This window comes from Macaca thibetana, chromosome 7, assembly GCF_024542745.1.
Source record: "Macaca thibetana thibetana isolate TM-01 chromosome 7, ASM2454274v1, whole genome shotgun sequence".
NCBI lineage: Eukaryota > Metazoa > Chordata > Mammalia > Primates > Cercopithecidae > Macaca > Macaca thibetana.
Window position 1 is genome coordinate 44028955 of NC_065584.1, and position 26658 is coordinate 44055612.

A 26658-nucleotide genomic window follows, 5' to 3' on the forward strand; every position below is an offset into this window, starting at 1 on the left:
GAGACCTGGTCCCTAAAAAAATAAAAATAAAACAATTCTATAATGGGCTGGGCACAGTGGCTCATGCCTGTAATCCCACCACTTTGGAAGGCCAAGGTGGGTGGATCATGAGGCCAGGAGATCGAGACCATCCTGGCCAACATAGTGAAACCCCGTTTCTACTAAAAATACAAAAATTAGCTGGGCATGGTGGCACAAGCCTGTAATCCCAGCTACTTGGGAAGCTGAGGCAGGAGAATCGCTTGAACCCAGGAGGTGGAGACTGCAGTGAGCCAAGATTGTACCACTGCACTCCAACCTGGTGACAGAGTGAGACTGTCTCAAAGAAAAAAAAATCTATAATATTAACAATTTATGGCAAATAGTTTGCAATATATACATTTTATCATTTAATAATAAAAAATTAAATTAGGTTCCAGATAGGCAAAAGAAAACAAGTTAATGACAATAAATATTCAGTTTAAAATGAATATTATAATTTTGTTAAGTAAAATAGTTGTAAACATAGATTACTTAGAATGTATATTTCTAAAGATAAAGTTCTTTGACCTCATTGTAAAAGTAGTTGAATCAGTGATTTATCTCAATCCAACATAATAAGGTACAAATTTAATTTGCCTATGGAAGGTAAAATGTCCAAGTTAGCTAACACTGCATATTGTTTCCTTACTACTTTTATGAAAGTTACATTAGAAATGACAGCAACATTTTACCTTTATAGAATATCTATGTCAAAAAAATTTTACTAATGTATAAAATTAAACTGAGGGCTAGGCGAGGTGGCTCACACCTATAATCCCAGTACTTTGGGAGGCTGAGGCGGGTGGATCACGAGGTCAGGAGTTCAAGACTAGCCTGGCCAACATGGCGAAACTGCGTCTCCACTAAAAATACAAAAATTAGCTGGGTGTGGTGGCACATTCCTGTAATCCCAGCTACTTGGGAGGCTGATGCAGGAGAATTGCTTGAAACCAGGAGGTGGAGGTTGCAGTGAGCCAAGATCACGCCACAGCACTCCAGCCTGGGCGAAAGAGCAAGACTCCATCTCAAATAAACATAAAAATAAAAATAAACTCAAGCACAGAGAAGGATATAAGAAAATCAACATGTTAATTATGAAGCATGGATATGACACAGTTCTCATATCATGGGATATCTTTATTTGGCTTTTGCAGGAAAGACACTGAATCACACCCAGGTAGTATATCCCTACTTGGCAGCAATATTTTTTCTTCAAAAAAATGTTTATTCAGATTCTGAGAGAATGGAAAAAATAAACAAAAATTTAAAAAATTAAAATGTTACGCTTTGTGATAAAAATACTTGCCGTAGAATGTTTATATTTGAATCTTTTAATATAGTTAATTTTTTTTTGTTTTCTTTTTACTTTTTTCTTTTTCTTAGAGGCAGGGTCTCACTACATTGCCCAGGCTGGTCTTGACCTCCTGGCCTCAAGCAATTCTCCTGCCTTGGCCTCCCAAAATTTTGGGATTATAGGCATGACCCATGGTGCCTGGCCTATAGTTAAACTTCAATTAAATTTTAAGGTATTCTATTAGGAAAATTTCAGAGGGAATATGGATAGAAACCACCCAAACTACTATTCTTTATACCATGGCTCTTTGGTATGTAGGTAAGACCATGTCCCACTCATTAACAATGATTTATTGCACCAGTGTCAGCTCCTTCAAGTTCTGTCAGCTTGTATTATTTTTCCTGTTTAGTGCAGTTATAGGTAAAATTTCCATTTCTCTATCATCTTTGTTCCCACTACTGTTAAAGAGAATATTGCATTCTGACAAAATATACCAGTGCTAAAGGACTCATAAATCAGCCATGTGATATAATGATCACCTCTACTTTGTTTTACATACTTTCCTCTTTCTCTGCCATCTCTGGGATAAACAGTCCCTAGAATAGGAAATTCTTCAGATGAATCTGAATAATTCCCTTGTAAACAAATTATTTCGACAGAAAAGCACATACACAATCCCTCAGCCTGACGCTGTTCTCCCCTTCTCTCTATAAACCAAGATGCTCCTTGTCTTCAAATGCCAACGAATCATCTGTTTCACAGAACCATTCATAGAGAATCCAATGCCACCTCTCTGCTTACTCCACGGAGTGATTACTTTGTCTCATTTTCCAGAGCTGTTTAGTATACCTGGCTTTACACCTCCTTTGAATATATTTGTATATTTTTCTCATGTTTTCTCTCCTTCACTACATTGCTAATGCTTCAATATTAGATACAAGGGTTGGCCGGGCTTGGTGGCTCCTGCCTGTAATCACAGCACTTTGGGAGGCTGAGGCAGGCAGATTACGAGGTCAGGAGATTGGGACCATCCTGGCTAACACAGTGAAACCCTGTCTCTACTAAAAATACAAAAAATTAGCTGGGTGTAGTGGCGGGTGCCTGTAATCCCAGCTACTCGGGAGGCTGAGGCAGGAGAATCACTTGAACCCAGGAGGCAGAGGTTGCAGTGAGCTGAGATCGCACCACCGTGCTCCAGCCTGGTGACAGAGCAAGACTCTGTCTCAAAAAAAAAATAAATAAATAAATTAGACACAAGTTTGTTCCAACCAGGAATGGACTAGTAGTCCTTTGAATTCAAATGAAACATTTTAATTTTTTCCTAGTTCCAAAATCTCATTCAAATCTATCCCCTCCTTTCCAACCCCCCAGGACCAAGGTCCTAGTTCAGGCTCTCATTGTTTCTCACCTGATGACTACAATAATCTTCTAATTATTTACCTAGCCTTCACTCTCTGACCTCTGACAATTCGTCTTTGATTTCTTTCCCAGTTATCCTTCTAAAACACAGTTCTAATGGTGTCACTCCCTAGCCTAAAAGCCTTCCATGGCTCCCACTGTCTACAAAATTAAATCCCTGTGGTATTCAAGGATTTACAACCTAATACTATCCTCCCTTTGTAATCCCACTTCCAATCACCCTTGCTACTCTATGCTATAAGCTACTTTTTTTTTTTTTCATTTTTAAATTTTTACTGTTTGAGACAAGGTCTTACTCTGCTGTTCAGGCTGGAGTGCAGTGGTACAAATTGTAGCTCACTGTAACCTCTAACTCCTGGGCTCAATCAATCTTTCCACCTCAGCCTTAAGAGTAGCAAGGGCTATAGGCATGTGCCATCACACTCAGCTAATTTTTTAATTTTTCTTTATTTTTGAGACTGAGTCTAGCTCTATTGCCCAGGCTGGAGTGCAGTGGCACAATCTTGGCTCACTACAACTGCCACCTCCCAGGTTCAAGCAATTCTCCTGCCTCAGCCTCCTGTGTAGCTGGGATTACAGGCGCCTGCCACGATGCCCGGCTAATTTTTGTATTTTTAGTAGAGATGGGATTTCACCATGTTGGCCAGGCTGGTCTCAAACTCCTGACCTCAAGTGATCCACCAGCCTCGGCCTCCCAAAGTGCTGGGATTACAGGCATGAACCACTGCACCAGGCCCCCATTAATTTTTTAGAAAATATTTTTGTAGAAATAGGGTCTTGCCATGTTGCCTAGGCTGGTGTCAAACCACTGACCTCAAGTGATCCTCTCACCTCAGTTTCCCAAAGTGCTGGGATCAAAGGAGTGAGCCACTGCACCTGGTCTCTATGGACTATTGTTTACCAAATATATTTTTGCCTATCACTATCTTCTTTCACTTTCTCTTCCCAAAATGGGCTTCTTCACCTATCCATATTTTGCTCTGTAAAACAATCCAGCTCAACAGGATCACCTCCTAACACCTTTCTTCCGTTCCTAGTCAAACTTGTCCTTCTCCTTTCCAAGGCATGCTGTTTATGTCTCTGTTTTACACTTGCCATCTGCTCCGTACTCTAGAAGTAGTCCTGTCTTTATCTCCCTTTTATACTGTGGACAGCTTGAGAGCATGGGTGATGATTTATTCCTATTTCTGTGGCCACAGCCTAGCAAGTGGAGTGGGAGGAGGAGAGTACCTGTCCCCGGGAAATGAAAATATTTTTCTCTTTTTTTTTTTTTTTGGAGATAGGGTCTCACTCTGTTACCCAGGCTGGAATGCAATGGCACAATCAGGGCTCACTGCAGCCTTGACCTCCCGGGCTCAAACAATCCGCCTGCCTCAGTCTCCCAGTTATCTGGGACTACAGGTGTGGGCCACCATGCCTGGCTTTTTTTTTTTTTTTTGAGATAGAGTTTCACTCTTGTTGCCTAGGTTGGAGTGCAATGGCGCGATCTCGGCTCACAACTTCCGCCTCCAGGGCTCAAGCAATTCTCCTGCCTCAGCCTCCCGAGTAGCTGGGATTACAGGCATGTGCCACCCCGCCGCTAATTTTTTATTTTCAGTAGAGAGGGGGTTTCTCCATGTTGGTCAGGCTGGTCTTTAACTCCCGACCTCAGGTGATCCGCCCGCCTAGGCCTCGCAAAGTGTTGGGATTACAGGCGTAAGCCACTGCGCCCAGCCCTGCCCGGCTAATTTTGTTCATTTTTTGTAGAGGTGGGGTCTCCCTACGTTGCCCAGGCTGTTGTCATACTCCTGGACTCAAGCCATCCTCCCTCCTCGACCTCCCAAAGTGTTGGGATTACAGGCATTAACTACCACGCCTGAAGGAAAACATTTCTGGTGTCTTAAAGGCATGGGGCAATTTCAAGCCTGTTTCTTGGAAGTAGTTCACATTCTTTAATTACAGACCTTCACCTGACCATGGCCGGGTGTGGTGGCTCACGCCTGTAAACCCAGCACTTTGGGAGGCCAAGGCAGGAGAATCACTTCAGCCCAGGAGTTGGAGACCAGCCTGGGCAATATAGCGAGACTCTGTCTCATCTCTCTCTCTCCAGATATACATAAAAGACATTCACCTGACCTGAGGAGTCCAGAGACCTTATAAACTGCTCTAGCTAGAAGTCAAGTTGGTAACTTGTGAGACAGGGAAGTTAAGCGTCTAAATTAACGTTATCAAACTTAAAAATCTATATACTGCATTCATCCTCTACATTTATTCTGTGCAAGCCCTCTAGGTATTAGAATCTATGAAAAGGAAACTTTACACTTAAGTCAAGAACACCTGTGCTCCCTTAACATATACCAAAATATTTGATAAATGATACAGTATTTTGAATTTGTAGGTGGCTGGGTTTTCTTTTGCAGACCACACCTGTTAATATCACCTGGCTCTGTCTTGGGATCTACATGTAGTCTTGCCAACACTGGTCAATTGGCACGTGGTTTTCCGAACATCAGTCGCCTGGGACAGCTCTGTAATTACTTGTTAATTACTTGAGTCGAATGATTCCGGACTCGTGGTGGTTGCTTCGCCTTCATTGATCATTCACCATTTGGTTCTGTGCCAGCAGAATGTCCGGCTGCTTGGTCACAGGCATTGCACAAGCTGGCACCAGGATCGTGGCCTCTTCAAGTCAACGTCTGGCTGAGGGAATCCGGCGACACTAGCCCGCGTGGAAGAAGGGCTGAAGGTAGAGCAGGGAAACACGCCGCGACGCCTGCTGGTGGTTATTACCGGGGACCTCAAAGCGGCCGCCTGCCGATCCTCAACGCCAAGCAGCCGCCGGATGCGCTCAGGGCTGAACCTCGCAGCCCCGCCCCTCAGGGATCCCGGGCGGGGGCGGTGGCGGGGCGGGGCGCGGCGCGGCGCGCGCGCCGCGAGGCCGCGGGCGGTGGCGGGGCGCGCGCGGAGAGGGAGGGGCGCGCGAGGGCGCGCGGCGGCCGCAGCGGCCTGTGGCGCCGTCACCCGGCGCACTCCGGCGGGTAGAGCGCGGTGCCGGTACCGCTGCTGCTGGCCGAGAGCGCGGGGACAGTTCAGGGCTGCGCCGGGGGCCGGCCAGCCTTCCCGGGGGTTCTGTTATCATGTCGCTGACGCAGCGCCTGGCCCAGCTGGTTGGCCGTCTGCAGGACCCGCAGAAAGTGGCCCGTTTTCAGCGGCTGTGCGGGGTGGAAGCGCCGCCGCGCCGCTCAGCAGATCCAAGGGAGGATGAGAAGGCGGAGGCGCCCCTCGCCGGAGACCCTCGACTGCGAGGGCGGCCGCCGGGGGCGCCCGGAGGACCCCAGCCGCCCGGGAGCGACCGCAATCAGTGCCCCGCCAAGCCGGACGGCGGCGGCTCCCCCAACGGCGTGCGGAACGGGCTGGCGGCCGAGCTGGGCCCGGCCTCGCCGCGGCGCGCGGGCGCCCTGCGCCGCAACTCGCTGACGGGCGAGGAGGGCCAGCTGGCCCGCGTGAGCAACTGGCCGCTCTACTGCCTGTTCTGCTTCGGCACGGAGCTGGGCAACGAACTCTTCTACATCCTGTTCTTCCCCTTCTGGATCTGGAACCTGGACCCTCTGGTGGGCCGGAGGCTCGTGGTCATCTGGGTGCTGGTCATGTACCTGGGCCAGTGCACCAAGGACATCATCCGCTGGCCGCGGCCCGCCTCGCCGCCCGTGGTCAAGTTAGAGGTCTTCTACAACTCCGAGTACAGCATGCCCTCCACTCATGCCATGTCCGGCACCGCCATCCCCATTTCTATGGTCCTCCTCACCTATGGCCGCTGGCAGGTAAGGTTCCCTCTCGTCCTGTTCAGCCTGGGGGAGTTCAAAGAACTCGGAGTTCTCTTTGCTCTCTGCATTTATTTTAATTCGGCCGTTCCCCTCCAAAGCCTCTCTTTCCACAGGTTTTCACAATACCCTCAAACAGGCCCTTTCTGGGTTTTGAAAAATTAAGTGATTGGGGGAAACTAGAGACTTAGCCATTGAATTATATTTTAATATTAAATTCCCATTTAATGCCTTTCTTAGAACCCAAAGGACACACTTTTTCTAGAGTAATATATTGTCATTGGGCTTTGGTTGAGTTTTTAAAAGGGCTTTAATTCTTGCAATGCACAGTGGAAGTGAATTTTTAAAATAATTAATCGCTATGTAAACTAAGACCCAGTTTCACCGTAATATATGGTGCCTTCCCTGAAACTGATTGTTTCAGAAAGAGGTAAAGTCATTAGCTTTACCGTGAGACAGTGTTTACAAAACCTTGCTGTAATTCCAAAACAAACGTGCTAGTTTCAAGCAATGAAGTAATCGATTTTCAGCGAAATTCCCTTTATGGAAGTTAACGGAGCACAGTGTGAGTTGTTTTTAAGGGGTGTGGTTGCTACTTTGCTGATAAAGTTTAATTATCTTCTGGATTACTGATCTGTAGTATCTTAACAGTGGTTGAGCTACAACTGTAATACTATAGTATTATTACCTCATTAACTCTAAAAATGCATGGTTTAGAAGTTATTCTTAAACATAGGGCTCTTGATCAGACTAGTGGGTTTATAAAAATGGCAAATGTGACAGCAGGTTCAGCCTGACAATCAGGAAGAGTTTTTTTTTTTTTTTTTTTAACCCTCTCTGAAAACTGCCAAGGGAAGAGTTTTTAATGGTAATCGTTTTTATTTTGCTTACTTCTTTTGTCCTTCCGATGTTTATCTGTCTTTGAATTGTAAGATTTGTTAATCCTGCAGACCAGTCCCTTATTTTAAGAATAAAGTGCGTAATTATGGAGGCTCTAAGGAAACAAACTTCCTCTATTTTTCCCCTTTACTTCACAAAATCATTTTACATTGAGAAATACACATTCTGTGTAAAACTCCATTCTGGTAAGCTTACTTATCCCACATTAAATTTCAGTGTAGATAAAATTTTATCCCCATGGATAATTCTGTGTAGTGCATCTCTCTCACAGTACATGGAAAATACGCATTGTGCATAGTAAGAATGGCAGAATTAGGAGGAAAGAGTACCATGGGAAGTTTTTTTCTGTTTAACCAAAGGAGCTGTACGGTGATGTTCAGATTGTGAAGCAGTGCTAACCTGTTTTGCGTGATAGATAAATATCTCGAATTTTTCATTTAATCTAAGTATTTATGAATTTAAAATTTTCAGTGAGCTGTGTTTGGCCTGATGATGTTAGCTGATGATGTTTCTCTTATTTTCATGAGACTTTTAGGATTCTGTAACAATAGAGCCTTTTATGATGCCTTCTCAGTGAGTAGCTATTTTGTATGCTATTAGTATTAGCAGTCAAAGTAAGAGAAAATAGCTATTTTTGCTCTTTATTTGTTCTGGACACATACTAACGAAGTCTGAAAACAGTACTGCTGAATCGTTTATGGGATATTGATATCCTAACATTTCAGAGTTGTTTGAATTATCAGAATAAGCTTAGATTTTAGTTTTTAAACCTAGTTTATTTAATTCAAAGTTTAAGGAATTTGAGTATCATAGAATTTTAGACTTTGAAGCAGACTGGATGTTAGGAATCACCTGGTTTCAAACTGTCATTTTACAGATGTGCAAACTGACCAGTTACATTAAAATTAATCTTGTAATGCTTTAAATTTCTTGTTTTACATTTTTTCACTCTAAATTTGCATAATTTTTTGGTTAGCTGTTCTGAAAGAAAGCTTCCTGACGGAGTCTTGCTCTGTCGCCCAGGCTGAAGTGCAGTGGTGCAGTCTCGGCTCACTGCAACTTCCGCCTCCCGGGTTCAAGCAATTGTCTGCCTCAGCCTCCGGAGTAGCTGGGATTACAGGCGCCCGCCACCATGCTGGCTAATTTTTTTAGGATTTTTAGTAGAGACAGGGTTTCACCGTCTTGTCCAGGCTGGTCTTGTACTCCTGACATCAGGTGATCCACACGCCTTGGCCTCCCAAAGTGCTGGGATTACAGGTGTGAGCCGCCACACCTGGCCTAAGCCTCCCTTATATGAAACTTCTGTGTTTATAAATGTTTGTAATAATCCAGTACAAAAAACAAGATGGCTTTTTAACCTTTTTCCTTTTTTTTCCCTAAGACTCGGGGTCTCACTATATTGTCTAGGCTGGTCTCGAACTCCTGGGCTCAAGTTCCAAAGTGCCACCTTGCTCAGCCCCTTTTCCTTTTTTTTTAAGATCCTTGTTATCTATTGAAAACAAAAGTACCCTCCTTTGCTTCAGTTGTTTGGGTCCTCTGCTCTGTCAATTAGTATTGTACTGCATTGGAGGCTTGTATAGAAAGCCTTTCCCCTAGAAACTGGGCGAAGAATTAAACAATGAAAGCCTGGTGTTTTTCTAAGAAGTTTTGGTTGGCAGTCTTGCCTATCTCCTGTGCCTCAGCTGCTTATCTGGTACAGGTATGGTTACTTATATATGCCTAGGATGCTGAAACATCTTTCGAAACTGAGTTCTCTTACATATACCATTCCTTTGTCTTGGCTTTACTGCTTCACTCCTCCCTACTACTTAATGTTTCTCCCCTCATTGAAATTTGCTCAAGATTCACCACCCAGAAAATTTTAAATTAACCCTTTCTGTTTCATTATTCCTCACTTACACTTGAAATGACAGTATATGGCCAGGTGTTCACCCCTGTTCACCCCTGTAATCCTAGCACTTTGGGAGGCTGAGGCGGGAGGATCCCTTGAGCCCAGGAGTTGGAGACCAGCCTGGGCAATATAGTGAGACCCTGTTTCTGCAAAAAAAAAAAAAAATCAAAAATTAGCTGGGCATGGTGGCATATGCCTATAGTTCTAGCTAAAATTAGCTGGGCATGGTGGCATGTGCCTGTAGTTCTAGCTACTAGGGAGGCTGAGGTGGGAGCATCACTTGAGCCTGGGAGGCTGAGGCTGCGGTGAGCTGTGTTTGCACCACTGCATTCCAGCCTGGGTGATGGGTCAAGACCCTATCTCAGAGATAAACAAAGACAAGTGTACAAACTCGGGGGTTGTTTAAAAATGCAGATTTCTACATTTCCCAGGGTAAGTTTCCCAGTGATTCTGATCCATTAGATAAGTGAGGAGTTGTATTTCTTCAAGATTGTTGTCTCAGCTTCTTTGAAATTCCAGTCTTTGATTTTTTTTTTTTTTTTTTTTTGGAAAACGAAATCTCTCTTTGTCGCCCAGGCTGGAGTGCAGGGTCGTGATCTCAGCTCACTGCAAACTCTACCTCCTGGATTCAAGCAATTCTCCTGACTCAGCCTCCTGAGTAGCTGGGACTACAGGACCACACCACCACCCCCAGCTAATTTTTGTATTTTTAGTAGAGTTGGGGTTTCACCATGTTGGCCAGGATGATCTTGATCTCTTGACCTCGTGATCCACCCCCCTCAGCCTCCCAAAGTGCTGGGATTACAGACATGAGTCATTGCGCCCCACCTGAATTTTTTTAAGGTACCGTTATAAGACAAAGGAGAGTTTGGAATAGTGTAGCTCCAAGTAGTTACTTAAAGAGTTTTCTGCATATATTTTATGGTGATGGATAATAGAAAATGTTATGACCTTTTTCCAGGGATTAAATAACTTGAGATCCATTGCGTAGGATAATGATTATTGCTCTCATATTATTCATTGGAATTTTTTGTAGCCCGAATTGGAAAACAAATTAAGAAAAAAAGGAGCATCTGATATAAAGACAATAAATAGTCCTTTGAAGAATAAGATAAACAATATGACGTTCCTTTTCCATTTATGTTTGCATGTTCTTTTCAGAAATAAAATTTCTTAATTTTTAAAGCTCTGACTTGAATTAATTTAATTTTAAAATAACATGGAATATAATCAGTTCTAATTGTATACTTTGTTTAATTATAAGGTTTTAGATTAGTTTCTTTTTTTTTTTGAGATGGAGTCTCGCTCTTTCGCCCAGGCTGGAGTGCAGTGGTCGGATCTCAGCTCACTGCAAGCTCTGCCTCCCGGGTTTACAACATTCTCCTGCCTCAGCCTCCCGGGTAGCTGGGACTACAGGCGCCTGCCACCACGCCCGGCTAGTTTTTTGTATTTTTTTGGTAGAGATGGGGTTTCACCGTGTTAACCAGGATGGTCTTGATCTCCTGACCTCATGATCCGCCCGTCTCGGCCTCCCAAAGTGCTGGGATTACAGGCTTGAGCCACCGCGCCCGGCCGATTAGTTTCATTTTTTAAAAATTAGTCTTTTTTTTTTTTGAGACAGCGTCTCATTCTGTCGCCCAGACTGGAGTGCAGTGGCACAGTTCCGGCTCACTGCAGCCTCAACCTCCCAGGCTTAAGTGATCCTCCCACCTCAGACTCCCAAGTAGCTGGGACCACAGGCACACACTGCCATGGACAGATAATTTTGTTTGTTTGTTTATTGTAGAGACAGGGTTTTGCCATGTTGCTTAGGCTGGTCTTGAACTCCTGGGCTCAAGTGATCCTCCCACCTCGGCCTCCCAAAGTGCTGGTATTACAGGTGTCAGCAACCTTGCCCGGCCAAAAATTAGCCATAGCACTTACTTTGTAGACAACTCATTGCCAACTAGTCTTTCACTTTATGTGCTTTTACTACTTTGTATTTTAATAACTTATATTTTATAATATTAATTATATTAGTAATGTTATGATAACATTGTTAATATTTATTTATTTTGAGACGGTGTCTCACTCTGTTGCCCAGGCTGGAGTGCAGTGGTGCAATATTGGCTCACTGCAACCTCCGCCTCCTAAGTTCAGGTGATTCTCCTGCCTCAGCCTTCTGAGTAGCTGGGATTACAGGCACCCACCACCATGCCCAGCTAATTTTTTTTTTTTTTTTTTTTCTCAGTAGAGACAGTATTTCACCATGTTGGTCAGGCTGACCTCAAACTCCTGACCTTGGATCTGCCCACCTCGGACTTCCAAAGTGCTGGGATTACAGGCATGAGCCACCGTGCCTGGCTGTTAATATATATTTTTAAGCACTTACTATGAATCTGACATTGTTTGAAATGTCTTTTACCTAATTCACTCTTCTGTAATAATATCCCAATGTTTGATCCTATTATTAGCATGGGTTTACAGATGAGGAAACTGAGGTTCAGGGAGGTTATATTATATAACTTAAGCAAAGTAACATAGCCAGTAAGTGACAGGGCCTCAGACTGACTCAGGAGCTTATATAGAAAATTCATTTTAAATCACACTTTGTGTGTGATTTTTAAGTATGCTTGCAGTAATATTATTTTTGAAATATATGATTGTGTTCTTAAAATACAAGAATAGCTTTTATATACTTTGAGAAGATAATTTGTGTTTGTGTATATACATACATATGCAACATCCGCAAATATTTGTGTTTTAAACATGTATTAAGATGTTGACTGAAATCAAATGCTGATTTGTCACCTAATATAAATAAAAAATTTGATAAACACAGTAAGAGCTTTGGAAAAGAAAGACACATAAGAATATTCTGTCAAAACGTGGTTTACTGTAAATAGAGGAAGCTATCTGTGAGGTCATGAAAAGATAAATGGAAGAAAGGCAAAGAGTAAGAGTTACAAAAGTAGGTCACAATAAAGACCAGAGGAGGCTGCAAGATCCAAGAAAAATTGATCACTATGGTAATTCTGGAAAGAAACACAGTTTATTAAAAAATTGAATTGGTTTGCCTCTTTTTTACTGAGCATGATACTTGTGTTTGAAATTCACATTTTCCTGAGTTTATAAGTGCTTATTACTAATTCTTTTTTTCTTTTTTCTTTTTTTTTTTTTTTTTGGGATACGGAGTCGTCTTCTTGTCACCAGGCTGGAGAGCAGTGGCATGATCGTGGCTAACTACAACCTCTGCCTCCTATGTTCAAATGGTTCTTCTACCTCAGCCTCCTGTGTAGCTGGGATTACAGGTGCGCACCACCACACCTGGCTAATTTTTGTATTTTTTTTTGAGATGGAGTCTTGCTGTGTCGCCCAGCCTGGAGTGCAGTGGCACGATCTTGGCTCACCCACCACATACCCATCTCTTCTAAAAATACAGAAATTAGACTGGGTGCTGTGGCTCACGCCTGTAATCCCAGCACTTTTGGAGGCCGAGGAGCATGGATCGCCTGAGGTCAGGAGTTCAAGACCAGCCTGACCAATATGGTGAAACCCTGTCTCTACTGAAAATACAAAAATTAGCTGGGTGTGGTGGCGGGTGCCTGTAGTCCCAGCTACTCGAGAGGCTGAGACAGGAGAATTGCTTGAACCTGGGAGGCAGAGGTTGCTTGAACCCTGGTGACAGAGTGAGACTCCGTGTTAAAAAAAAAAAAAAAAAAAAAGAAAAAAAAACATGAAGAGGAGAGAACATTTCTTTCTTTGCCCCACAGCTTCTAGGGTCTTTTTTTCTAAAGGATTCAGTATTAGACTATTTCTTGTTTAGCTTCCCAGAGAAGTCGCAGCTACTCGGGAGGCTGAGACAGGAGAATTGCTTGAACTGGGAGGCAGAGGTTGCTTGAACCCTGGTGACAGAGTGAGACTCCGTCTCAAAAAAAATATGAAGAGGAGAGTACATTTCTTTCTCTGTCCCACAGCTTCTAGGGTCTTTTTTTAAAGGATTCAGTGTTAGACATTTCTTGTTTAGCTTCTCAGAGGTAGTCCCTACTTTTGTAGACATACATTTATGTAGTTGTTTGTTTATTTTGAGACAGAATTTTGCTTTTGTTGCCCCGGCTGGAGTGCAATGGCACGACCTTGGCTCACTGCAACCTTAGGCTCCCAGGTTCAAGCGATTCTCCTGCTCAGCCTCCCAACTAGCTGGGATTACAGGCACCCACCACCACGCCCAGCTAATTTTTTGAATTTGTAGTAGAAATGGGTTTTCAACGTGTTGGCCAGGCTGGTCTTGAGCTCTTGACCTCAGGTGATCCACCCACCTCGGCCTCGCAAAGTGCTGGGATTACAGGCATGAGCCACCGCACCCGGCCTGTATAGTTTATTATTCATACACAAGGTGACGTACTGTACTGTTCTGGATCTTGCTTTTATCACTTAGTAATGTATTGCGAAGACCTTCTTTCCCCTCCCTCCCTCCCATTCTTCCTTCCATCCATCCATCTTTCTTTTCCTCTTTCTCTTTCCTTCCCATCCTTCCTTCCTTCCTTTCTATTTCTTCTTTTTTTCTTACCATTTTTGTTTTTACATAGGTTTCACCATGTTGCCCAGTTTGATCTCAATCTCCTGGGCTCAAATGATCCCCCTGCTTCGGCCTCCCAAAGTGCTGGGATTACAGGCATGAGCCACCATGCCCAAACTTTTTTTTTTTTTTTTTTTAGATTCAGGCTCCCTCTGTCGCCCAGGATGGAGTGCAGTGGTGCCATCTTGGCTCACTGCAGCCTCCACCTTCCGTGTTCAAGCAATTCTCCTGTCCCAGCCTCCCAAATAGCTAGAATTACAGGCACCCACCACCATGCCCAGCTAATTTTATTTATTTATTTTTTCGTGTTTTCAGTAGAGATGGGGTTTCACTGTATTGGACAGGCCGGTCTCCAATTCCTGACCTTTAGTGATGCACCCGCCTCTGCCTCCCAAAGCTCTGGGATTATAGGCGTGAGCCACCGTGTCTGGCCCTTTTTTTTAAATTCCAACAATTAATGAATACTAATTATGTATCTGTGTTATTTTAAAATGCCTTACATAAATCTTTTTTTTTTTTTTTTTTTGAGACCGAGTTTCATGCTTGTTGCCTAGGCTGGAGTGCAGTGGCATGCGATCTCAGCTCACTGCAACCTCCACCTCCTGGGTTCAAGTGATTCTCCTGCATCAGCCTCCCTAGTAGCTAGGATTACAGGCACCCACCACCATGCCCAGCTAATTTTTCTTTTTCTTTTTTTTCTTTTTGAGACAGAGTTTCACTCTTGTTGCCCAGTCTGGAATGCAAAGGCCCGATCTCAACTCATTGCAACCTCCACCTCTCAGGTTCAAACAATTCTCCTGCCTCAGCCTCCCGAGTAGCTGGGATTACAGACATGCTACCACACCCGGCTAATTTTTGTATTTTTAGTAGAGACGGGGTTTTGCCATATTGACCACGCTGGTCTTGAACTCCTGACCTCAGTGATCCACCTGCTGCAGCCTCCCAAAGTGCTGGAATTACAGGTGTGAGCCACCATACCTGGCCTAAATTAATTCTTTTAATACTCATGAAATCCTGTATTTTCACTAGTTTGCCAAAGAAACTGAGGCAGAGGATGGTTGACTAACTTGCCCAAGATTACTCAGCAAGTACATACCTTATAGAGCCTGGATTCAAACCCAGGCACTTTGACTGCAAAATGATGCTATACTACTGGATCATGTTGCTGCTTCTCTCTCCCTCTCTCTCTCCCTCTCTCTCTCTCTCTATATATATATTTTTTTTTCTTTTCTTTTTGTTTTTTGAGATGGAGTCTCACTTTGTCACCCAGGCTGGAGTGCAGTGGTACGATCTCAGCTCACTGCAACCTCCATCTCCCGGGTTCAAGCAATTCTCCTGTCTCAGCCTCCTGAGTAGCTGGGATTATAGGCACGTGCCAACATGCCTGGCTAATTTTTGTATTTTTAGTAGAAATGGGGTTTCACCATGTTGGCCAGGCTGGTCTTGAACTCCTGACCTCAGGTGATCTGCCCACCTTAGCCTCTTAAAGTGTCCATATTAATACATTCTACATTTTTTATATATATATATACACACATATATATATATATATATATATGGAGAGAGAGAGAGAGAGGGAGAGGCAAACAGAGAAGGAGAGAGAAAATGCTATATAATTTTTGTCACATTTGCATGCTGTTCCAATATATTAATATGACATAATTTAATAAGTTGACTATTTCTATACATATATTTAGATATTTATTTATTTTCCCAGAGCTCCCCTCAAGAAATATTCCAATACCTTTAGTTTTCCAGTCGTTTGCTAGTATAATGACACAGTGACTGTTTGTTGGAACACATTACTATGTCAAAGAATATATAGGCATTTAAATTTTAACAGATAACGTAAAATTGCCTGTCATAAAGACTACTAACTTACATTCCTCCCGGAAATGTATGAGAGTATCTGGTTTCCTATGCTCTTACTGTTGCAGTATGTTATCAAATTTATTGATCTTCCTCAAAATAATTTTTCTTAAATTTTTAAAAAATAATTTTTACATGGCCGGGTGTGGTGGCTCATGCCTGTAATCACAGCACTTTGGGAGGCTGAGGTGGGCAGATCACCTGAGATCAGACATGGAGAAACCCTGTCTCTACTAAAAATACAAAAATTAGCTCGGTGTGGTGGCAGGCACCTGTAATCCTGGCTACTCGGGAGGCTGAGGCAGGAGAATCGCTTGAACCTGGGAGGTGGAGGTTGCAGTGAGCCAAGATCATGCCACTGCACTCCAGCTTGGATGACAGGAGCGAAACTCCATCTCAAAAAAAAAAAAAAGTGTATGTGTGTGTATATATATATAAAATATATATATAAAATATATATTATATATAAAATATATATTATATATATTATATATAAGTAATTTTAACGTTGTATTTAATTTGAATTAATCTTATGAGTGAAGTTGAAGAACATTCCATAGGTTTATTGACCACTTAAATGTTTCCTTTTCTGTGAGCTGTCTATTCAAAGCGTTTCTCTTATTTTTTTCAGTTAGATTATTGGTATTTTACTTACTGATCTTTACAGACTTTAAAAAATTTTTTATTTCTATGGATACCTAGTAGGCATATTTATAGGGTACATGTTGATTTTTAAAAACTGTATCTTTTTTAGTGGTTGCTTCACCTTAAAATAATACTACACTAGTTCAAGTATAGCATCAGAACCTTGCAACAGTATGTTTCCACTTTTCCCCGCCCTGCCTTCGTCATGCATTTATATCTACATATGTCCTAAGACACACAATTCATCATCATTATTTTTGTATAATGTTCCAATATATGATATAGAATGTCCTAATATGGTTTTGAAATTATAAAACCTAATACGGTTCTCCTACCTAAAGAGCCTCTTTTCACATTTTTTCTACTACAGATCTGCTGGTGATAACATTTGCTTAGCTCTTTTATTTGAAAAATATTTTGAATTAATTTTTGGAAAAATATTTTCATGAGATACAGAATTCCAAAAACGAAGAGATACAAAATTCAGAATTCTAGGTTGATAGTTTTGTGTTTTCTCTTGGCACTTCTTTTTTTTTTTTTTTTTTTTTTTGAGATGGAGTCTTGTGTTCTTCCCCAGGATGGCATGCAGTGGCCTGATCTTGGCTCACTGCAACCTCCACCTCCTGGGTTCAAGCAGTTCTTCTGCCTCAGCCTCCCAAGTAGCTGGGACTACAGGCGAGCACGAACATGCCAGACTAATTTTTTTGTAATTTTAGTAGACATAGGGTTTCACCATGTTGGCCAGGCAGGTCTCAAACTCCGAACCTCAAGTAATCTGCCCGCCTCAGCCTCCCAAAGTGTTGGGATTACGGTTGTAAACCACTGTGCCCAGCCATTTTTGGCACTTTAGTACTATGTTGTACCATTGCCTTCTGGCTTGTATAGTTTTTGGCAAAAATCTGCTGAAATTCTTATTTGTGATCCCCAGTACTTAATATGTATTGTTTATTCTGGCTGGTTTTAAAAATTTCTCTTTTTCCCTAGTTTTGAGCAATTTAAAAATGATATGCTTTAACATGCTTTTTTCTTTATATTTCTTCTGCTTTGAGGTCATTGAGCTTGAATCCATGGGTTTGTAGTTTTCATTATATTTGGAAGATCTTCAGCATTATTTTTAGAATGTTTTTCCTCTCCCTTCCCCACTTCCATTCTCTTCTTTTGAAATTCCAATTTCAGGCTGGGTGGGATGGCTCACGCCTATAACCCCAGCACTTTGGGAGGCCGAAGCTGGCGGATCACGAGGTCAGGAGATCAAGATCATCCTGGCTAACACAGTGAAACCCCGTCTCTACTAAAAATACAAAAAAATTAACTGGGCATGGTGGCAGGCGTCCCAGCTACTCGGGAGGCTGAGGCAGGAGAATGGTGTGAACCCGGGAGGTGGAGCTTGCAGTGAGCTGAGATCACGCCACTGCACTCCAGCCTGGGTGAGAGTGATACTCCATCTCAAAAAAAAAAAAGAAGAAATTACAATTTCATGTGTTTTAAACTGTTCCTTCACAGGTCACTGAAGCTGTATTCTTTCTTTTTCTTTTTTCTAGCATTTTTGCTTTCCCTGCTTCCTTTTTTACAGTTTCTGTTGCTGTGGCTTTAAGTTCACTTACTTGTTCTTTTGCAATCTCTAATTTTCTGGTAATTTTATCAAGTAGGATAGTGTATAATTTCAGATTCTGTGTAGTTTATATCTAAAAATTGCATTTGGGTCTTTTAAAAAATCCTCTATATTCTTGAGTAAGTTCGGAAGATTTTTAAAAGTTATAATTGGGTCCTGGGCACAGTGACTCACACCTGTAATCCCAGCACTTTGGGAGGCCAAGGCAGGCGTATCACCTGAGGTCAGGAGTTTGAGACTAGCCTGGCCAACATGGAGAAACCCCATCTCTACTGAAAATACAAAAATTAGCTGGCATGGTGCTGGGTGCCTGTAATCCCAGCTACTTGGGAGTCTGAGGCAGGAGAATTGCTTGAACCCAGGAGGTGGAGGTTGCTGTGAACTGAGATTGTGCCACTGCACTCCAGCCTGGGTGACAGCATGAGACTCTGTCTCAAAAAAAAAAAAAAAATTTTGGGTACAGAGTCTCACTGTCACCCAGACTGGGGTTCAATTGAGAGATCTTAAACCCAAGAGCCTCGAACTCTTTGGTTTAAGGGAACCTCCTGCCTCAGCATCCAGAGTAGCTAGGACCGCAGGTGCTAGCTACTTTTTTAAAAAAAATTAACTAAAAAAAAAAAAATTAATTAAAAAATTAATTTTTAAAAAATTTTTTAAATTTTTTAATTTTTAATTTTTTGGTTTGTTTTTTTGAGTCAGAGTCTTGCTCTGTTGCCCAGGCTAGAGTGCAATGGTGCGATATTGGCTCACTGCAACTTCCGCCCCCTGGATTCAAGTGATTCTCCTGCCTCAGCCTCCGAAGTAGATGGGATTACAGGTGCTTGCCACTGCGCCCAGGTAATTTTTGTATTTTTAGTAGAGATGGGGTTTCACCATGTTGGCCAGGCTGGTCTCGAACCCCTGGGCTCATGCTGTCCTCTCACCCCGTTTTCCCAAAGTGCTGGGATTACAGCACCTTGCCCAGACAATTTGTAAGATGTTTTATAGCAGTCTTAAGGTATTTATCTTCTAATTCCATCATATTTGTCATCTTTCTCTGTTTCTAATATTTCTCCTGATTATAGATCATATTTTCCTAACTCCTTGCTCGGTAATTTTTATAGAGTTTTGGATTTTGTTGTATTTTTTAACATAGTCTTGGACTTTGTTCTGGTGTGCAGTTAAATTACTTGTCAGTTTAAATCCTTCTAGGTTTGATAGGATGGTCCGGAATAATCGTAGGCTAAGGCTAATTTAGCCTCACTGCTTACATGATAACCTTCCAACCATTCTACCCAATTCCCTCTTCACTGCTTGATGGGAAAGCAATTGCAAGCTTATATGAGCTTTGGGAATTGTTTGGCCTGCTCCTCTCCAGTAGTTTTTTCTCCACTCTGGTGGACTTTCTCCCCATGCATGCACAGATTAGTACTCAGCCAGCAACTTCATGAGTTCCCTCTACACATCTCCAGGGCTCAGTCTCTGAGATTTGTCTCTCCAATACTCTGTCCTGCAAATTACAGCCTTTTCGGCCTCTGAGAATACTAGTCTTTCTCCCCTTAACTCAGGGAAACTGCTGGACTCAGTTTTGATTCTTCCTCCTGTGCTCTACAGCCTGGAAACAGCCTATAGCAGCAGGATAATGCAATCACAGGGCTCATTGTTTCCCTTTTCTCATGGATATGAGTTTCACAAGAAAAACTCTCAAAAAAAAAAGGAGGATTTATTCAAAAAACATAAACACACAACAGAATGCTTCATAAGTCACTTTAAACAATAAAATAGGCAATAGTAACATTTTTATAAGCATACTCAGGTATACTAATGACAGTTGCACAGGTACAACAGTTATGAGCAGATGAACTGTATTCATAAAGTAGGTCATTGGCTGGGCGTGGTGGCTCACGCCTGTAATCCCAGCACTTTGGGAGGCTGAGGCAGGCGGATCAGCTGAGGTGAGGAGTTCGAGACCAGCCTGGCCAACATGGTGAATCCCTGTCTCTACTGAAAATATAAAAAATTAACTGGGTGTGGTGGTAGGCGCCTGTAATCCCAACTACTCAGGAGGCTGAGGCAGGAGAATCACTTGAACTCAGGAGGTGGAGGTTGCAGCGAGCCAAGATCACACCATTGCACTCCAGCCTGAGCAACAAGAGCGACACCCCGTCTCAAAAAACAAACAAAAAAAAGGAGGTCGGCCGAGAGCTCATGCCTGTAATCCCAGCACTTTGGGAGGCTGAGGCAGGAGGATAACTTGAGCTCAGGATACTAGCCTGGGCAACATGGTGAAACCCCATCACTACAAAAATACAAAAAGTTAACCAGGCATGGTGGTGTGTGCCTGTAGTCCCAGCTACTCTGGAGGCTAAGGTGGGGAAAATCACCCGAGGCTGCAATGAGCTGTAACCACATCACTGTACTCTAGCTTGGGCAACTGAGTGAGACCCTGTCTCAAAAAAAAATATTAATAATAGAAGGAGGTCAAGGCTGGGCATGGTGGCACCTGCCTGTAATCCCAGCACTTTGGAAAGCCAAAGCAGGAGGATCACTTGAGGCCAGGAGTTCGAGACCAGCCTGGGCAAAAAATCAAGACCCTGTCTTTACACAAAATTTAAAACTTAGCCAGATGTGGTGGTATGTACTTGTAGTCCCAGATATGGAAGCTGAGGTGGGAGGATCACTTGAGCCCAGGAGTTGGAGGCTGCAGCGAACTATGATCATGCCACTCTGTCTTAGCCTGGGAGATAGAACGAGACCCTGTAAGTAAAAAATGAAAATTAAAAAAAAATAAAGAGTTAAAAAAGTGAAGTACAAACATGTATCACTATGGCTGGTAATTGTGTGAACTCTACTTTATTAACTGTGATCATCATCTGAAATACCATGATAGACAACCTGAGCCTTTTGATGAGATCCATCAAAAACCACATGGGCCAGCTACCACACGTGCAGTCACCCAAAGAGTCAAGATCTCAAGAAATTTTATCTTTCACAAATGCAGATGTACATCACTTCATTTATTCAGTTTCTACATTTTTACCTTGAGAACCAGGGAAGCTGATGGTGTAACTCCCAGTCCATGGCTGAAAGCCTCAGGATCTGGGTGGTTGCTGGTGTAAGTATGTGCTGGAATCCAAAGACTGGTGAGCCTGGAGTTCTAACATCCAAGGCAGCAGAAGAAAAGCCTGTCCCAGCTCCCAGAGAATCCAGTTCACCTTCTGGATATGTTCTCTCTGGGCCTCCTGCAGATTAGATGGTGCATGCCAACACTGAGGGCAGATCTTTCCCATCTAGTCCGCTCTGACTCATACACTAATCTCCTCTGGAAACATGCTCACAGACACACCTAAAATGATACTTTACCAGATTTCTAGATATTTCTTAATCCAGTCAAGCTCACACCTAAAATTAAGTCCAAAAATTCAGACCTTTTCAACTTCACACCCATATGTGTAAACTATACACAATTTCCATGTAAAGACAATAGCAAGAAAATACTTCACCTAACATGATACAGCTACCCCATGTACATCAAAAATGTGCTAATTTCTTCCCTAGAATTTGACTTTCAACTTCCAGGATTTTAATATTTTGGGTTTGTAATTTTCAGGATTTTAGATATTAGAGATTTTAGACTTTAGAGATTTTGATCATTCAGGATTTCAACATTCAGGATTGTGTCTTTTGGGATTATGACTGGCACCAGTTCTGACATAGACTGTTTAGGCCACAGAGCCTAAATAGTTGCTATAAGGCTCTTTACAAAAAGCTTTGCTAAGTCCCTGACTTAGATAGTGTCAATGGCAGTAGAGAGAAATGGGTGAATTTGATAGATACTAAGAGGCAGAATTGACAAAACATGGTGACTTATTGGATATATCAGTAAGAAGGAAAAAAGTATTGTTCTGAGGTTTCCTGCTTGGCAAGCTGAGAAGTAGGAGTTTGGTTTATAGAAATAGCAAATATTGAAAGTCGTTCAGATTTGGGGAAAGTGGCAAGGGCATGGAGATGACTTCAGTTTTAGGTATGTTGAGTTTGAGGTGTCTGTAAGTCATCTGGAGCTGTCCAGGAGATGGTTCTATACATGAAAGATCAGGACTGGTTTCGTGTCATCAGCATATAGGTGCAATATGAGGTGGTGAGAGTGGATAATATTGCCCTGAAAGAGTACACACAGAAGAAGAGAGGGTCTGCTGGGCACAGTGGCGCACATCTGTAATCCCAGCACTTTGGGAGGCTGAGAAGGGTGGATTCCTTGAGCCCAGGAGCTGAAGACCAGGTTGGGCAACATGGTGAAACCGCCCCGCCCTTTTTTTTTTTTTGAGACAGTTTCGTTCTTGTTGCCCAGGCTGGAATGCAATGGCACGATCTCGGCTGACTGCAACCTTCACCTCCAGGGTTCAAGTGATTGTTCTGCCTTAGCCTCCTGAGTGACTGGAATTACAGGCATCTGCCACCATGCCTAATTTTTTGTATTTTTAGTAGAGATGGGGTTTCATCACATTGGCCAGGCTGGTCTCGAACTCCTGACCTGAAGTGAGCCACCCATCTCAGCCTCCCAAAGTTCTGGGATTACAGGCATGAGCCACCGTGCCCAGCCAAAACCCCATTCTCTATGAAAAATACAAAAAAAAAAATAGCTAGGTATCGTGCCATGTGCCTGTAGTCCCAACTACTTGGAAGGCTGAGGTGGGAGAAACACCTAAGCCTGGGAAGTTAAAACTACAGTGAGCCATGACCGCGCTAACTGCACGTCAGTCTGGGGGATGGAGTGAGATCTTTTCTCAAAATAAATAGCAGAGGGTCTAGGAAAAGAATCTTTAAAGATATCAATATTCAAAGAATGGATAGAGTAAAAAGAACCTGAAACAGTCTGGATGTGGTGGCTCATGCTTGTAATCCTAGCACTTTGGGAGGCCGAGGCTGGAGGATTGCTGGAGCCAGGAGTTCAAGACCAGCCTGGGCAACATAGTGAGACCCGGGTGCTACGGGAAAAAAAAAAAAATTAACCACGTGTTGCGGCTCATGCCTGTAGTCCTAGCTGCTAAGGAGGCTGAGATGGGAGAATCCCTTGAGCCCAGGAGGTCAAAGCTGCAGTGAGCTTTGAAGGCACCACAGCACTCCAGCCTGGGCAACAGAGTGAGACCTTGTCTCAAAAGAAAACAGAAGAAAACCTGTAACAGAATATGAAAAATAGCAGTTTGAGAGGTAAGACTATATCTTAGGGATAGTCTATGTATGTGCTGGGGGTTCTAGTAAAAAACTTATTTGGACTAGCTTAAGCAAAAAGAGGACAGTTATTTGAAGGCTAGAAGGGGCATCTCATGGAAGCCAAGGGTAAGAAAGTGCTTTTGGACCTTCTGAGGGATTGGAACCAGACTCTGGACCCCTATCAGAACTAAAGGTCCACTCTCAATCTTTGTTTCTTAGGGTTGCATGGTCTCTTATTTCTGCTGCTTTCTTCTCTCTCTCTGTTTTCATACACACATGTCTGCCTCACTCATAGTTCTATTTTTATAAGTTCAAGCACACAGTAGAGACTCTCTTTCTGACTTTATTTGCAGCTACTTTTAGAAAAAAGAATCTGATTGGCTCAGCATAGCCAGTGGTTTTGCTTCCCTAGGGCCAAGTGTCCATTCCTGATCCAAGTAGCTGTGGTCAAGGGAGCAGGATCACAGGGGATGGGCATATCTCCAGGGCCACACTGCTGGGTCCAAGTGGGGGATGTTTTCAGAAGAGAGGGGTGTAGATTGGACAGTATCATAAAAAGAATGTAGTACTGGCCGGGCGCGGTGGCTCAAGCCTGTAATTCCAGCACTTTGGGAGGCCGAGACGGGCGGATCACGAGGTCAGGAGATCGAGACCATCCTGGCTAACACGGTGAAACCCCGTCTCTACTAAAAAGTACAAAACACTAGCCAGGCGAGGTGGCGGGCCCCTGTAGTTCCAGCTACTCGGGAGGCGGAGGCAGGAGAATGACGTAAACCCAGGAGGCGGAGCTTGCAGTGAGCCGAGATTGCGCCACTGAGCTCCAGCCTGGGTAACAGAGCGAGACTCCGTCTCAAAAAAAAAGAAAAGAAAGGAAAAAAAAAGAATGTAGTACAGAGGGAAGCTACAAGTTAACATTGTTATTCTGCTAAGAGAACAAGCAAGATAAGTACTGAAATTTATAGAAGACTTAGAAAAATTTAAAAATTAAAAAAAAGAAAAAGCTAATGTTAATTTTTCATTTCCTTACAATTTGGAAATAGTTGGGACCATATTATATGTGGAGTTTATTTTTATTTAATATTATACGTGATTATTAATTTTATATATCAGTTTATTTGGGTAAAGCTACTCAGATTTTTTTTTTTTTTTTTTTTTTTTTTTTTGAGATGGAGTCTTGTTCTGTTGCCCAGGCTGGAGTGCAGTGACCTGATCTTGGCTCACTGCAACCTCCGCCTGCCAGGTTCAAGCGATTCTCCTGCCTCAGCCTCCCCAGTAGTTGGGAATACAGGCGCCTACCACCACGCCTAGCTAAGTTTTGTATTTTTAGTAGAGGTGTGGTTTCACCATGTTGGCCAGGCTGGTCTGGAACTCCTGACCTCAAGTGATCTGCCCGCCTTGGCCTTCCTGGGATTACAGGCCTTGACCACCATGGCCAGCCAAAGTACTCAGATTTTTTATCAAAAATGATCAGAACATCTATTCTAGATGTTTTTCTGAAGGTAGTTTTTAGATGAGTTTAACATTTAAATCAGTAGACTTTGAGTAAAGCAAATTACCCTCCATAATGTGAGTAGGTCTTATCCAATTAAATGATGGCCTTAAGAGCAGAAAGACTGACCTCCCCCAGAGAAGAGTGAATTCTGCCAACAGAATGGTTTCAGACTTGAGCTACACATTAACTTTTTCCTGGGTCTTCAGCCTTTTGGCCTGCCCTGCAGATTTTGGACTTGCCAGCCTCTACAATTGCATGACCAATTACTTAAACTTTTCTTTGTATATGTAGATATACATATCCTATTGGTTTTGTTTCTCTAGAGAACCTCGAGTGATACATTATGTAATGAATTTTCCCACCAATATAAATTCCTAGAAAACAATCTTAATGGCCAGGCACAGTGGCTTATGCCTGTAATCCTAGCCCTTTGGGAGACTGAGGCGGGCAGATCACCTGAGGTCAGGAGTTCAAGACCAGCCTGGCCAACGTGGTGAAACCCTGTCTCTACTAAAAATACAAAAAATTAGGTGTGGTGGCGCACACCTGTAATCCCAGCTACTCGGGAGGCTGAGGCGGGAGAATCGCTTGAACATGGGAGACAGAGTTTGCAGTGAGCCAAGATTGCACCATTGCACTCAAGCCTGGGCAACAAGAGTGAAACTCTGTCTCATAATAATAATAATAATAATAAAATCTTAATGAAATAAAATCTTAATGAAATTTTAAAAATGTTCCTATGAAATAGTTTTTATACTGTAGGGTTATGATTATTATAGGTCTTAGTATCCCCATTTATAGATGAGGAAACTAAGATGTAAAGAGATTATGTGACTAGCCCTAGCCCATGGTCCTACAACTAAAGAAGTAGCTTTTAGGGTGTCTGCCTAGTTTGCAACTCTCTAAAAGCTCCCTTACCTATAGGGAGGCTGTATTTTCTTTACATGATCTCGTCCCTTAGGATTTGAGAACAGGTACAGAGTCTGAGCTGGTTTTCTCAATGAGGAAGTAAATTCAGAAGCCTTTGTCATGTGGACTGAAAGGCAGAGAAGCTGGTCAGCAGAAAAAGAAAAATGAAGTGGAAATACGGAAAGAAAAGATGGTCCTGTGACTGTTCTGTTTATAGTTGTGGTTTCTTCTCCAAGCTTAGCCTCATCCCACCTTAGGGTTCTGCGAGACACTCTCTATCCTTTTAATACATCTCCTTTTTTCCTTCTTAAAATAATCTAAATTGGTTTCCGTTATCTACATGTTTGGAGTTCCAATATAATGCATGAAGTAAATGGTGATAGGTCTATATAGTTCTATAAACTCATATTTTAACTACTTCATTGTAACCAATAAATTTGATTTATAATTATCATATGTTATCAATAATTTTATGACAAACATTTAAAAATATGAATCCTTACCCATGTTTCTATATCCTTAGTGTAGAATTCTAGGATTGCTGGGTCAATATATATGAACATTTAGAGCTCTTCTGTGTGTTGACAAAATGCTTTCCATAAAGGTTGTATCAGTTTTCATTACACTAGTAATGTATGAGAACAAGGCATGTCTATCTTTAATGTGCCATTATTGTCATCTGTTTACATGTGTACTATTCATTCCTAGAATTGAACAAAAATTCTTTCCTGTGCCTGCCTCCCATATTTAAGTTACTCTGAAAATTTTAAATTGTATTAAAGACAGTTTTTGTAATTGTTTTAATTGCAAGTGATTTTATTGACTTAATTTACTATCTTCAATGAATGTAAATGGAACGTGCTAAAATATACAAAATAATTCTTATTATGTATAACAGTGAGAAAAGTATATCAGAAAGATAAAAGCCCTTTTGTAGAATAACTGAAGGAAACGTTTAGATAAATTTTCTTGTGATGAAAGATGTGCAGTGAAAAGATTAGATAGTGGTATGAAATTTAAAACATATAGGATGCCATGTGATCTGTTTTGGGTTTGGT

General features: G+C 42.4%; 1 protein-coding gene across 1 annotated transcript in view; it reads left to right on the top strand.

The window, feature by feature from the left end:
• Positions 1-5729: 5729 nt before the first annotated feature.
• SGPP1 (sphingosine-1-phosphate phosphatase 1) overlaps positions 5730-26658 on the top strand; it is a 47184-nt gene continuing 26255 nt past the window's right edge. Inside the window, exon 1 of the mRNA XM_050797885.1 lies at positions 5730-6534. Within this exon, the coding sequence (XP_050653842.1) occupies positions 5851-6534 (684 nt within the window). The 5' untranslated portion in view covers positions 5730-5850. The remainder of the gene's footprint in view (positions 6535-26658) is intronic.